The sequence below is a fragment of the Anolis carolinensis genome, chromosome 2 (genome assembly GCF_035594765.1).
Source record: "Anolis carolinensis isolate JA03-04 chromosome 2, rAnoCar3.1.pri, whole genome shotgun sequence".
NCBI lineage: Eukaryota > Metazoa > Chordata > Lepidosauria > Squamata > Dactyloidae > Anolis > Anolis carolinensis.
This window is the reverse complement of record NC_085842.1, coordinates 239438658-239454474: the sequence shown is the minus strand read 5'-3', so window position 1 is coordinate 239454474 and position 15817 is coordinate 239438658. Positions and strand designations below refer to the sequence as shown.

Genomic DNA, 15817 nt, shown 5'->3' with positions numbered 1-15817 from the left:
GCACAATTTGTGATTCATTACAATGCTTCAGACATGGCTTATGGGACAGTGCTGTTCCAGGATTCTCCAGGGAAAGGACTAGTACCATGTGCCAATTTACTGAAAAGGTTCTCTGAAAAAGAGAAAATGGCTTGTTTGGGAGGTGTTTGCCATAAAAGGGGAACTGCCTGCAAGGCGACATTTGCTGGAAGGGGCACAACATCCTATTGAGGTATGGACTGACCATAAAAATCTGAAGGTACTGCAGGCTCCTCAGAGGCTGAACCCAAAACAAGTCTGGTGGGCCGAGTCCTTCAGTCGGTTCAATTTTATCTTAAATTACTTCCCAGGCAAGAGTAATTGCATGGTGGATGCTTTATCGAGAATGCCACAGCATGATAGCAAAGCCCCAGAAGTGGTTAGAACAGTGTTCACCCCTAAACAGGTGGCGTTAGTGGTCTGGACCCATTCTCATTCCGAACAACCAAATCCAGACAAGATCGGCAGTAAGACTTTGGAACATGGGTGGTTAAAGGAGTTTCAGGATGGATATAATACTGATCTGTAGCTACCAGAGCACCAGGATGAACTAGAAGAAAAAGCGGGATGTGGTACCACAGAGAAAAGATATATGTTCCGGAATCAGTACGTGGAAAATGTTGGAGAGGTACCATGGTAACAAAACAGCAGGCCACTTCGGATATGTGTGGAAACATTATAATTACTGTATTGGCAGTTTTGGTGGCCAAAAATATGGGGAGATGTGAAAAGCTATATACAAAAGTATGCCACGTGTGCAAGGGCTAAACAGCTGACTGGGAAACAAAGAGGTGTTGAATGAAATCACTTCCTATAGATGTAGAGATCTGAACAATAAAACCCAATTCCAAAAGAACCTTTTGTGAGTGATCTTCATTGTTGGCTAGATTCTTCAGGAACTGAAATTAAGACGTGAATCAATTTTATTACTGCTCCTCCTGAAACAACTACACTGAGGGCAGGATTTTGGAGTCAAAAGAATTTCAGGACAGGGGAGAACTAATTGAGTCCCCTCCCCTCAGCACGGCAGCAGCGGAAGAGAAACTGAGTTACCCTTTTGGCAGCCCAGGAGCAATTGCAGCTGGGGATTTGTCGTGGGACCCCAGCAAAATCCAAGAGGTGCCAGGGGGAGCTGTAAATAAGAAGATGAAGCCCCAGAGCCTGGTTGAAGGTGAGGAAACCCCTAGAGGTGGCGTCTGATGGAAGCAAAAATGGCAGCTATGAAAACAATGCTACAGCAGAACTCAGCTCCTGATATTCTTCTTCTCTTTCTGCCTCACCACAGTTTTCTCTCCCTTCTGCTGCTCTTGGACATAGTTAGGTGTTGTGTGGGTACCACCACAAAGAATGATTTCAACTAATCCCATTTCAAGCAGGACATGAAGCCATGATTCAAAATTATTTTCAAATCCTGATATATATGAAATAAGGGGGTTAGAGACAGGAAACACAGGGTTCTTCCTAATTGATTAAACTCAGGAAATCCACACCACTTAATTGGCACACCACTCAACAGTCATGGCCATTAAAGAAATCTACATGTAGAAGAAATGTAATTGCTTGGGTACGCAATTTAAAAAAAACCCAGTTTAAAAACATGTTTGTGAATCATGCTTCCCCCAGTGTTTTGTCCTAAGTTATCAAAATAAAGATCAATGGTAAGTAATATGTCATTTATATCCTACAAAAGTAATCTTGTATTGCACAATTTATAGAACTAACTTAGAATGATTCCTATCTTACCTGGAGTCTGAAAATTAAGGCGTCGTAGCTCAACTGGATCTGTGGGATGATGGGAAGGAATCTCCTTGTTATTGGGTATACTGCTCTTTCTAGAGTCCGTCTCTGCCCTTTTCCTACATGAAAAAAGTGAACATATGGACAAAGTAAACATTTGCACAGAAAGCAAATTTTTCTAATACAGGAAATAGCATTTATTTTACAGAAAATAAAATTTTCTCTGTAATTTTTTTTTGGTACAAAACAGTGGTTCTCTCCATAGTAAATGTGGTTTTCTAAACAAAGAGGCTTTGTGAAAATTTTGCCCAAAGTAAATCCTGAATTGTGAAGATAGTTTTTTTTTAACCTTGGTTATCATGGTCTGAGACTCAAGGAACATCCTTTTTGAACATTTTTAAAAAATTGTTTGAATGTTTTTTTCCATTCCCAATTATGTCACTGTCCTCAAAATATATATACGGTATTACACTGAATGTAAGGTGGCATTGAATGTAAAGGATACCCAATTTTAAAAGCTTCCATTTTAGAGAAAAATAATTTTCTGAGAATTTAATTTTTTTATCTGTGTACACAATGCCCTTTTTTGTTTCAATGTGGCTTTGTTGTGCAGTCTTTTCTGTGGGGTAGAGGTGGAATGTGAAGAAACCCACAAACCATCTGTCTGCATCAATCTATGAAGTATTAAGTCTATGGTCCATTGGGAAGGCAGCAGAAGCAAAAAGCTGCACTTAGTAAAAAATACAGGTAAACAGCTGTCTGGCTAAGGACAAAATGCTGAGAGCTGGCAGAGCCATTTGGGCTTAGGCTCTTCCTCCACCTCCCTCTTGGAGGTAAGAAAGTTTTGCAAACAATAACAACCAAAAAGGTGAATCTAAGATGCCACTGAATCTAAGGTGCACCCCATTTTTGAAGTTCTCTAAATGGGGAAAAAGGAGCCTTAGATATGATGAAATACAATATTTGAAGTTCCAATTCAGGCAGTCCATGAAAATAATGTAACATTTTAAAAAAGAATAACCTCTATACTGAAACATATTGCTTCAAACTAAAGAAAGATATAAGTAAGACATATTTATGCAGCTAGTTCCTGGAGTCATCATTACAATAATGGATTTGCTTGGAAAGAACTAGCACTGTAGAAATGAGGCATGCCTAAACCTTGTTGAATGTTAAGTGCTAAAATTTCACTAATGCCAATGAGAAGTTCTAAAGTTTCACTGATTCTGATTTTCTCTGGAATTAGCCCAGTGATGGTAATATCAGATTATGTATAGAACCCATATAAAACTACATCTTTCCCACTATTACTTATGGAGAGGTAAGAAATAGTTAAATGGAGTAACAGAAAGTAAAAGGCTAGTGAATGGTCAATAACCAGCAATTCCTCCTTTTTGACTACCAACATTTGAAGAAACATTGACGATGTTTGGGTAAACTGAAAATGCTTCCACTGTTACTTGCTTTAAATGAAACATTCTATTCTGTTTAAGACATCTTCACTTCTTACATGTTCAGCTTAATTTATTGGCAGTAGATTTTCTAAGAGAATGTTTGTCAATCAAATAGAGGGAAGTCTCTATTTGTTTTCTCATTTCATCTTTCTTGAGAAAACTTAAGATTAATTGTTCTTAACTTCTCACCTGTCGGGTTTACTGCTCCATTATTATGTAGCAGAAAAGGAGAAAAAAGGTTAAATGTTAGTTGGGCAACGACAAATGGAGTAAAATGTTAGGCAATTGTGATTTACAATTTGGATGTTAAAAAAGCATAAATCATCTTAATATTCGCTAGTCATTGAAAATAAATAACAGCTAAGGACACAATGTCCATTCAAAGGACTTCATGGATGAAGAATTGAACAATTTAATTAGTTTGGTTTGGGATGGATGCTGTATCAAAGTCATTCCCACTTTACCAGCTACTGTGTATCCAGGATATGAGAACTGCAGATTATTAAATATTATTATGGAAGTATACTACTTGGGGAAAGGTGCATCTGCATTTTTGAATCCTGTAATTTACCAAACACATGTCTGCATACAAGTCTTAGGCTAAAGTATGAGATTAATAAATAAATCCCCTGCATTCTGAGTTACTTAAGAAAGGGGAAAACTTTAAAAAATAATCTAGATAGCAAAAGAATGAGTTTCAAGAGAGCCATAGGTGTGAAGAAATATTTGATATATCATATTAAGATAAATAAGTATGGGAAAGCTTACCACAGAGGCTAAACACACCCTAAATATTTTCGCTATCTAAAAAAAGCATCTGAATCTATCTTTCCTTTTTCAATCACTCATTTTAAGGTGGGATGCTACCAAGATTTTATTGTTCTTATGAACTATTTTTTTCTTATGAGTGTAACTGAAAACTTTTAATGATGGTATCCTTGTCTTCTCAATTTGTTGTCTCTTTTTACAGCTTAAAAATAAATATCACATTTGGCATTTTTTTCTACTAGGAATCTATTATTTCTTTGATTACAAACACTTTCTTTGAACCCATTCTCCAATTTTATATAAATTACTGAGTTACTGAGTTCCATTTATACAGCTGAAAATAAGCACATGTAACAACTTGCAAAACAGATGTCATTTTCCTATGCAGTAGGTGGAATAATTCACATAGTACTATATGTTATATCCAGGACAGGTAAAAGTAACATGTCCAGGGTCTGGTGATATCCATGCATAGAATTTACTACAAAACGAATCATTTCTGTTCATCAGATGTGTAGCTATGAGGATGAAGGCACTGCTCCTCAACAAGAATTCTGCCATTGCATGACATTTTCTATCAACCCCCAAATTTTTAGTGTTGCAGTAACTTTAAAGTGGCAAAGATACTGAAGGAATGTTAATACATTAAATATGAGTTCCATGTGTTGAAGGTTTCAATGCTTCACTCTATGTAATGAGAAAAAATTTGGGAAGGAAAGGAAATGTCAGATTCTTTCTGGGAGGCAATGCCCTCATTTATACCCCAAAACTGCACTTCTAGTGCGTATTAAATTATTTGTAAATGGTATGCAGTCCAACCCTGGTTATGAAAACTCACAACTAATTGTTAACACCCAGTGCTAAAATTGTACTGATTGTTGCTATATTTAATGGTTTTCCCTGTTCCAATGATTGATCTAATTGATCGATTAAACATTGGCCCTACTAATTAATTTTAATACTATGCTAGTAATAGAAGCATTTATTGCAATCGGCTCCCTCACAGAATCCTAGAAACTGTAATCTAATGAGGCACTGATAAATCAGTACTATATTTACCATCCTCTGCTTTTCTTACATATTTGTTGAAAACTACCACAAGTACAGCCCAAGTCTCCAGTGTTTCTTTGCTAAGAAGAAACAAAAACTTTCAGCATTGCTGACCTTCTTACAGCTCAGAAGTCATGAGTGCTCAAAAATAATTGTCCAAAAATATTGCATATTTCCATCATAAGAAAGAACTGCTTGGGCATTACTTGCCTACAGCAAAACACATTCAAAGTTTATTAGCAAATAAGAAAACACATCCAGAGTGTGGACTATTAAAATGTGTTATAAAACATTTTCTTATTTTTCTTACCAATTCTAACTCCTCCTCTCCTCTGGGTTTTGGAAACTCGTAGACTGCAGCAAACTATACAATGACATTTTGCAGTGAACATGTCATGCTTCCCAAAGCTGAGGTGCTTGCGGTATAGCTTTAAGGGAAATTTCTAGTTTTCTTTGTAAACCATAAAGGGGAAAAATCTTGTAGTTTTCAAGCTATGATCAACTATGTTGTCTAGTTTATATGGCTACCATCATTAAGTGAAAGTGCAGCAGAATTCTTTTGAAATATTTTCCCTCAAAACTACTGTCATGTACCAGGAGTATGCAGGCTGTTACTTCGTAAACTATTTTGTAAACTTACCTTTTATAAAGTAATATGGCTATGACAATACAGATGATAAAAACAACAGCAAGAACTGGTCCTACAACCCAAATCAAGCCTTCTTCTTCTTCTGTAATTGGCTGGGGATTAAGATCCACTGACACAACTGTTTCAGAATATGGGCTGGTTGCATACATAGTCTAGAGGGAAATAAGATAAGGCAACGGTAAGAAAAAATGTTATAAGAAATAGTTTTCTTATGAATTGAAGCTGGAGCACTGTGCTCCAGCTTTCATGCTCAAAGCTTTTAGTTCCATGATTATTTCAGTAACAGTTCCAAGATAAAAGGAGAAAAGGGGCATCAGGTGTTCATTGTCAAACACACTGACAAGTAGACAAGTAAGCTGAGCTAAAAGCTCTTTGTTGCAGTGACGACGACAAAACTTTCAGGAAGAAAAAGACACCAGGAAACAATCCATTTACTAGAATTAATTAAGCTCAACAGGTTTCAACGTGCATACACATGGCAGGTTTAAGAGCCAATTAGGAATATATCAAGTCACTTATATGTTAAAATGTTAATGTCTTCCGCTATGCCTTCCCACAATCCTCTTTCCATCCCTGCTTAATTATTTTTTTAACAAAACTATATTACATGAAGTTAAAACAACTCAAGCATTAAAGGGACATAAGAGATGAATTACATAAGAGCAAAAACCACAACTCATTATTTAGATCACCTCAGGAATTCTCTTTTCTGTTACATTATTTTTTTAGTCTGTTACATTTCACTGATAAAGTCAGTAGCAAATTACTATAATTAGAGAAGCTAGCTGTGCATGTCCTTGATTAGTTCCCTTTTCCCAAAGATGTTTGGCAGTGAGCAACAATGTCTGAGCAATGTGTCTCAAGGCAACTGAGAATCTTCTTTTAGAGGCATCATAAAATACCCCAATAAATTTCATGCCTGAAAAACACCAATATGGGTTTTCAAGAAGCAAAGCATATGGGTTGCACTGGATACAAGGAGTGATGATTAAGATTATTATAGTAATTATACTCATTGGCGGTACTGAACTTAGCTATGTTTTTCTACTGATTTGATGCCTATAAGGGTTACACATGCACAATGAAAATTCCTAACTCCTTAAAACTCTGAGTGGATAGATTATATTCCAGACATATTTTGAATAACTGTATGTAGTAAAACTGTTGAGGACCCTCATGTAAGAAAACCCTGTAGAATCCATGGGGTCACCAAAAGTTGACAGGTGACTTGAGGGCACAGAGACACATACTCGTGTACATTGCCTTTAGACCAAATGTCAACATACGTACAAAGCCAAACAGAGGGTGCCTCGACATTGTGGAATTAATGCTATTTGACATCACTTTAACTGCCATGGCTCATTGCTATAGAATCCTGGGATTTATCATGTGGTGAGGCACCAAGGAGTCTTTAGCAGAGATGACTAAAGACCTTGTAAAACTACAACTGCTATAATATCATAGCATTGAGCCTAGCATGGAGCCATGGCAGTTAAAATGGCACTAAACCGCATCAATTCTACAGTGTAGCAACACCAGGAGTCAGGTTGCAGAACTTGTGATGGGTCCATTATGGCTGCACTTTGGTTACCCATAATGCCACGTGCTTTCTATAGAGAAGACAAAGACGTGCCCAAGGACCCATATTAGGAGAAAAGCAGGGCATAAATGAAATAAATAAGACACATAGAGTGTCAGAGATAACAAAGGGCCCTAAAATCCAAAAATTGGGATAAAAAGGGGGGGGGGGGGCTAGATGATGCTTGCTGAAAATATGGCAGCAGGAGGTTGAGGAGTGATAATGAAAAGGAATCTGCTTGTGTGCACATTCGTATATCCGCATCAGCACTTATGAGGTCCGGCACATCTTGGAATGTCAATAATAATAATAAAATAAATTAAAAGAAAACTTTTGGCAAATGTCCCACATACATTTTGCGGATTTCTAAAATCCACTACAAACAAACCTTTCAGGGCACATGGGGGCTATTTGCCAGGATTGACAGCTCCGTGTTTGGACTTTCAGGTTCCATGATTTTTTGCCCCACTGATGATTTATGATTATGAAACTGTCTGAAAGTGCCCCCAGTCAACATTTTTGATAAGCATTACAAATGAAACATCTTTATTCTTACAGAAGATGCAAAAAAAAAAAATAACAAAAATGTCTAAGAGGTACATTTAGGAACAGATCAACATCTAAAAACCTGTAGCCAACTTACAGATTCTGAGTGTTCCATAACAGCTAAAATAAAAACAACATATTCCTGGCCATTCTGGAGCTGCTTGTTCTCAAATCCACCATACAGTTTCTTATCCCCCAGGGTGAACTCAGTAGGAAGAACTTCAAAGTGTGCTGCAATATATGGCTTTAAATCCACTTCTCTTCCCAAACGAATGCTTCTGCGTTTCCGTGCTATCTCCTTAAGCAGCTTTAGGGTAGGAAGAAAAAGATATCGAGGTGGATAGAAGAAAAACAGAAAGATAAACAAAATTAATGTTACTCATTGGCAGGCTGATTAAAAATGAGTTAAATCCTAGAAATTATAAAAATACAATTTATCCTTATTTATTCCCAAATCCTACATACAATGAACTTCCAATTGTATATGCATTTACATGGAAGTAAGTCCTACTGGATTTAACAGGGCATACTTTTTCAGCAAAATTGTAAAGGGCTGTCCATAAATCTCATTGCTACTTATTGTCAACAACAAATGTTCTCCAACATCAGACAAAAGGCACATAAACCCCATAGTTTAGGTTGAGTCTATATACATGTTTCGAGAATGTGGCTCATTTGATACAAAATGTGTATAGAAATTGCTTATTTATATTGCTGTATGCAAAACTAGAAATAATTACTATAATTCATTTACACTTCACAGACAACAAAGTCAGTCAATAAATTTGTTAATTAAATCAACTAAAACCACCTTTGAATTAATTTGCACTCCATTCCAGATCATCCCAAATCATTAGATCCTTTCAATACAATTAATTTGCAATTATGTTGCCATATGAAAAACTGACAAAGAGGGAAGGGTCTTTTGGTTAAACTGCACAATTAATGTAGCTGCAAGCTGAATTGAAACTGTGGTGGCCAAAAAACACACACTTCTAATATGTGCTGCAGCATGAAGTAAAGGATGTGCATTTTAAAAAGAGTTATGTCCTTTAATGTGCTACAGCAGATCCCAAGATATCTCAGATCCCAGGGTGAAATCAGCTCAGCAGAATGTAGATACCTGAAATTGCCAATTTGCTTTGTAGAATTTGGAATGAGAGAGTAAGGAGGGTGCAGAAAAATGCTAGCATGGCTGACTGCAGGGGGCTAACTGACCGGGGGAGGGGGTGATTACTGCCACTCCTAACTGTCACTTTTATTTTATTTTCCCCACACCTTCTATGCTTCTAGAGTACAGATACATATTCAGAAACGAATCTCCCCCCTCCCCACACACACATAACAGTCTGAGGCTAGGTTCAGCGGTTAATGCAATCACCTTCCTGACCTCAAACCAACCCCAGATCTCTCAAATCTAAACACCAGTTCCTCCCAAAGTGGTTCCAAGCTGCATTATAGTATTAGTGTAGATGTGTCCAAAGAGACAAAGAGGGACAGGAAGTTTAATTATGACCCCACACATATATTCATATTAAACAGAGCTTGAATTTATACAGTGGACACCAGGCAAGTGACCCCAAGGGGAAGCAGGATTTAAAAGGGCAAACATAAAGGCAGCAGGAGGGTGAGGAGTGATACATACATTCATACAAAAAACATCCCAACCAAAACTGAATTTCAAGAACCTCGTTGAGTGCGGAGTCAAACACAAGCCAATGGCACCTTTGCTAAACTTCCCAATTCCTATTCAGCTCTTATTCCAAAATTTGAGCATTTCCCCTTAAATTAATTACCCCATCAACCGCTATTCGTTATTTCCACAAAGTAAATTGAAAATGTGATAAACTAGGAAAAGTTCCTAAAAATGGATTATAAGAATATTATCATACTGAATGATTATGGTTAAATCAGAAGAGTTCTTGAACCCAAGAGTTATAGATGAAAAATATATTTGATGTAATATAGTCAATTCAATTCAAGACTTTATGATGGTCCATGACCCGCCCAAAGAGGGGCACAAATGCCCTGGGATGGGGAAACACAGTTTCCTAGGGAGGCAGTCATAAAAAAGATTAGAAAATAGGTTTTTTTAAGTATTGTTTAAAGACATGGTTAACAAAGCAGTTATGGGACCGAGGGGGGGGGGGGAGTCTGACAGGAGTCAAAACACTAGGGGAGCACTAGAGGGAGAGGGAGGGGCACACTGCAAGTCCAGCAACACTTCAGCTGCAACAGGTTGCTCCATGTAATACAGAAAAAGAGACAGCATGACAATGATAAAGTGATATAAATACTAACCTGCTAACAATCTAAACGAAAATTGTAGAACTTTCTTTGTAGATATTAATAAGACATAATTTAAGAAAAGATTTAATGTGAAATAATCTGTTATGAAAAATTAAAATAAATTTCCATTGAAGAAGAACTGGAAAAAAATATATGAAGACCTGGAGACAATGTGGAAAAACATATGAAGATACAACCACTTGACTTAAAATTAAAACTGTTAGAATCCTCAATATTTTTATTAAATATTTGTTAAAGAAATATAGATGAAGACTGAGTTGTAACAATGATAATTTTGTAAAAGAACTCTCCATACCTCAAAAACCCTCACCCTCTTCGTTTTCTCCTTGCGACATATACATTTGTAAAGATGCAACTAATCAATAACTAATCTATTATCCCCAAATTTTTCCTTTGCCTTCCCCTGACCCCCATGGGGTGGGGAAAATGATAAAATGGAGTGTGAGAAAGAAAAAGAAAGAAGCAAATTCTGAGCTGGAATCAACAGAAGAGAGAAGACAGAGCAAGGAACAGACAATAGGCTACCTGAACCAACACAACAAAACAATTCCCTCCCAAAACATTAAACACCTTTCTCTCAAGAGAAAATAAAATACAAAATTGATGTTGTATCAGTACTAGCTGAGGATGACCCTTATCGAAGTCAGTTCTAAACCCAAAATGATAGCATTGAAGTCTGGTTGACTTCACCCCCCCCCCCCCCCCCAAAAAAAACATACTGGTCCTGACACATGAAAATGACATGTCAGGAGTTGATGGGGGAGGGATTTCCCTCCCTCTCCCCCACTTCTTGATGTCATTTTTCATGAATCAGGAGTACTGTGCAAAGGTGCCTGCACCTCTGGCAGGTCCTTCCAGTAAGGTTTTTTGGAAGGGGATCTGGAGGGATGGGCACCCTCCCACTCCTTCAGGCTCCAGGAGCCCAAAGAACCAGAATGGTTGTGGAGATTGACCCCTGGGACTGCAGAACCTTTGGTTGACCTGGGATGGCATCTAGCCACACCTCAAAGGAAAGCCCAGGGTTTGGGTCGGAAACAGAAACCCAAGGTTTCAATCATGTCTGGAAGGGCCCTGAACCATTGTAGGAAATTGTCATTCATTTGTGTAGTTCCTTATTTTTTACTCTTGTCAATATCTCATATACAGTACATACTAATTCATATGAATGAAAAGACTTTCTTTCATATTTTATACTAACTTGGGGACCCGGCGGTGCCCGGGTCATTTCAGAAAGGCATTATATGTCTTTGAATGTTATGTATTCTCAGTCTGGAGTGGGTGAACTACAATACCCAGAATCGTGGGTCAATCCTCCCCAAACCCTGCCAGTAATCAAAGTTGGCCATTTTACGTCTGTGTACCAAGTGTGGTCCAGTTCTTTCGCTGGCAGGTCATCGCCTGGCTGCAGTGCTCTCTGGATGGGATTGAACTACTACAACTCCCAGATTCCTGGGACAATTGTCCCGAAACATCTGTCAGTATCCACAGTAGGCTATTTTGAGTCTGTGTGCTATGTTTGGTCCAGAGCCGTCATTGGCTGGATTCAGTGGTCTTTGGGTACAGGTAAACTACAACTCCCAAAATCAAAGCCCATTCCCAGAAACCCCTGCAGTATGTTCAGTTGGTCTTGAAGTTTCTCTGTGCAAAGTTTGTTCCTAGTCCATTGTCGGTGTGGGTCACTGTTTCTCTGGATGCAGGTGAACTGTAACTCCCTTTTCTCAAAATTAGTCCAATATGTTCTATTGGTTATGGGGGTTCTGTGTGCCAAGTGTGGTCCTGGTCCATCATCGGTGGGGTTCGATTGCAGATGAACTATAAATCCCAGTACCTACTACTCCCAAATGTCCAGGCCAATTCCCCTCAAAACCCACCAGTATTCAAATCTGGGCATATTGGGTATGCATGGCAAGTTTGGTCCAGACCCATCATTGTTTGGGTTCATAGTGTTCTGGGTGTAGGTGAACTACAACTCCTCTAAATTCCCCAGTAGGAGTCACGGTGCTCTGACTTGATGCAGGGTAAACTACAACTTCCATCATGTGGAGTCAATTCCCCAAACTCCTCCAGTAAGTTTAGTTGTAGCTCAGTTCTGCTGTGTTTGTTATGCAGGCAGATCTGAAAGGGAAAGGCATTAGGCGAGGTCTTGCAAATTCCACACCAATGGAGAACCCTGGGATGCCTGCCTGTGGTGGAGGAAAATGCAAAATCTAGGATGAAATGGTCCCCAAATGAAAGCATTCCTTGGGTGGTGGGCCGTAGTGTTTGGGAATGACATTGGCAGGATTTGGGCTACATGTTCATGGCGCTCGCAGTAACCACAATATCAATGGAAAAGAGTGACTTGGTGGCTCCTTAGCATTGGGAACTATAGCCTGTTTGTGGAGGCCAGAAGCGATCTGTGTGAGCAGACACCCGTGCCATATACACACATACAGGTTTTTACTTTTATTATGGATATAGATATAGATGATGCTGTTGTCATATAACATTACTATCATATATATCACTTAAAGTGTTCCCCCATCCCCATCAAGACTAATTTGAACAGTAATGAACTAATAAAAGTATGTTCTCAAATATCCTTGAAATCTAATTCATAAGATACTCTCTCCCTTTTCCAAACAATATTTAGAAATTCATTTTGTGATTGCTATGGGGCTCTCACTTACATTTTTTCCATATTGGGGATACCTTTTGTATGCTTCAGTAATATTTCCTTCCTACAAACTTCAGAACTGCTGAAAAATTGTTTTTTTCTTTCTTTTGCAATCATCATTAATACAAACTGGTTTTGCAAAAAAGAAAAATGAGGAAAGTAGTGATAAAGAATAGAATCCCTTATACAGAAATCCAAAACCCCTCAAAATCAGAAATTGTTCACCATGAGTGGCTGATATAGCAACATCTTTGTTTCAATGAACACAAACTTCATGCACAAAATTATTAAAATATTGTATAAAATTACCTTCAAGCTATGTGTGTAAGGTATACATGAAACATAAACAATTTCATGTTTAGACTTGGATCCTATCTCAAAAATATATCATTGTGCATTTATATAAAAAAATGAAATCCAAAATACTTCTGGCCCTAAGCAGATACTCAACCTGTATTTTTTGGAGCTCCCGGTGGAGTAGTGGGTTAAAGCCTTGTGACTTGAAGGTTGGACTGCTGATCTGCAAGCTGCCAGGTTCAAATCCCACCCAGGAAGAGCGCGGATGAGCTCCCTCTATCAGCTCCAGCTCCATGCAGGGACATGAGAGAAGCCTCCCACAAGAATGGTAAAAACATCAAAACATCCGGGCTTCTCCTGGGCAACGTCCTTGCAGACGGCCAATTCTCTCACTCCAGAAACGACTCGCAGTTTCTCAAGTCGCTCCTGATATGAAAAACAAAAACAAAACCCCCCCCGTATTTTGCAGAAAATGCTATATACTGTGAAAATAATTTTCTAAATAAATAAATAAATACACCCTGAAACGTGAACATTGGGGGAAATTGAATTTCTGGCCTTTGTCCTTAAGGTGAGTTCTCTGTCCATTTACACTTAATTGCATACTGCTAAGAAATTCCTTTTCTGCTATTAATTGAACGTGAGATTTCCACACGCTGCTCTATATAGCCTTATATTAGTGAGTAATGCCATTCCACAGCCAAGATCTATCTACTTTTTTAATGCAGATGCAAGTCCTATTCAGCAAAGATCCTTTTCAATGTTCACTAGGAGTTTCTTGTTTGGAAATATGCTATTGCTTCCTATTTATTGTTATTGGGAGATTCATTATGAACAGTAGGTGTGCAAAACGTGAAAAATCTGTTTCGTTTCAGGATATGAAATTAGTACGCCCCATTTTGTTTCGTGTTTCCAAACAATCTTAAGGCATCTGTTTTGTTTCGAATTTGAAACACGAAAACTCGTTAATATTTTGTATAATTTTTCCGCCCATTCGTGTCAATGGGAACACTTCGGGGGCTTGTTTATCTGTCATTTTTATGGCTTATAGCTTATAGCCTCATACTCCAAGTATTTGTTAATACTTTCTTTCCTTTGTTTTCTAAAATGACAAAATAGTGCCACTGTTATATGTACACATACATAAAAATTCAAGAGATAAAATTGGTGATTAAGGACTGTTTTTACCATGGAAACAGTGACTGGTACTGAGACAACAAAGAAATACTATTAATCTCTAACTGCCTAACAGCAATTAACAAAAAGCAAGAAAAAGCATATGACCTGTAAAAAGGAATCCTTTAAAGCTCAGGTCTCAAAACACTAGCTTGCACTGATGCAGAAATTGTATTTTATTGCTTGCTCTTCTCTAGCCACAACAGAAGACTGGAGAAAAACATAAAAAGGAATAAACAAACCAAAGAAATCCGACAATGATGGGAATCTGGATTCTCCAGATAAAGAATGAGATAAGGATTTAACGCTTGTGTTGCTGATCACATAAACTGTTATCCCCAAATTAAGGACTGCTTGAATACGGGGGAACTGTCATCCTCAAATGAAGAATTGCTTGAAATATTTGAGAAACCATATTTAGTGCTGCTCTATATGCATGTGCATAGGGAAGCACTATATATGCTTTCTCAATGGCTTCAATGTCACAGAGTCTAAGAATCATGGAGTTGGAAGGGACTCCAAGGGTCATCCAGCCCAATTCCAACCAAATTGAACTTGATGACTCTTTGGTTCCCTTTCCTCTCTATAGTTCTTATGGTTGTTTGGGTAAGTTTGGATAAGTTGTCTAGCCACATTTTATTGCTCTGCGTCACTTTAAGGAGTTTGTTCTTCTACAAATAGAAAAACTTATAGAATCAGAAATTGCAGAGTCAGTGTAAGGAGTAGCCTACTGATGATTCTTTTTTGTCTCAGTAGTTACTATTGAAGGCAATTCTGAAAGATATATCAAGGGCTTCAGCTCTCTATCAGAAACAATTTTCATTTTCCAGTCAATGCATATCTTATTTCTTCCACCATTAATTCTACAGTGTGGTCTCAATTGTAACCGTAAAAAATGGGAAAGAGCCCATCCTGACCCAAATGTTTCTGAATTAATAAATGTTCTTTATCAAAGTATTATACAGATTAATGCACCACAACTTGCACAATGATTAAAATGACCCTTTGTTATGGGAAACAGAAGCACAGACCTGAAGAACTTAATTGCAAGGAGGCTCAATGTCATCTACAACATTCTGACTGGAATCTGTTAAAGCTAAGGAATTTATCTCTGTAGTTTTCCAAGTTAAAATGGTCTGGGAATGTCCTTAGTGAACTGGTGTTTTTTTTAAAAAAAATTATGCATATGGCAGCTAGGTACAACTCTAATCCTTTTAAAAGGTACACACACACACACACACACACACACACACACACACACACACATAATTAAAGCAAATGTTACTTATCTGCTTTAAACATGTAATGACAGCAATCAATCAAATAACACCCTTATTATTATACTGTATTAAAAGTGGGACATTATTGGCATGAGCTTCTGGGTTCTCCAAATCTTTTCATCAGGCATGATGATATAAAATTAGATGTTAAGGGAAGACATTTGGCACTGGGTATTGATTGTTCTGTGTCTAATTGAGAGATAATGATGTTAACATAAATTTAACATACAATAATTAATGAAGATCATGATGCCAAACACACAGATGCAGAAGAGTAGCAAGCATGTCTCTTTTTCT

General features: G+C 37.8%; 1 protein-coding gene across 46 annotated transcripts in view; it reads right to left on the bottom strand.

Annotated features, from left to right (window-relative positions):
* The window catches only part of ptprd (protein tyrosine phosphatase receptor type D), a 1517053-nt gene that overhangs the window by 118170 nt on the left and 1383066 nt on the right, over positions 1-15817 (bottom strand). For 26 of the 46 annotated variants that reach the window (XM_062974169.1, XM_062974170.1, XM_062974168.1 and 23 more), the window contains 4 exons: positions 7899-8108; positions 5668-5828; positions 3399-3413; positions 1762-1874 (listed from right to left, as the gene is read on the bottom strand). In XM_062974169.1, coding sequence (XP_062830239.1) covers positions 1762-1874; positions 3399-3413; positions 5668-5828; positions 7899-8108 — 499 coding nt within the window. The remainder of the gene's footprint in view (positions 1-1761; positions 1875-3398; positions 3414-5667; positions 5829-7898; positions 8109-15817) is intronic. The other 20 variants (XM_062974173.1, XM_062974188.1, XM_062974189.1 and 17 more) reach the window with 2 other exon arrangements.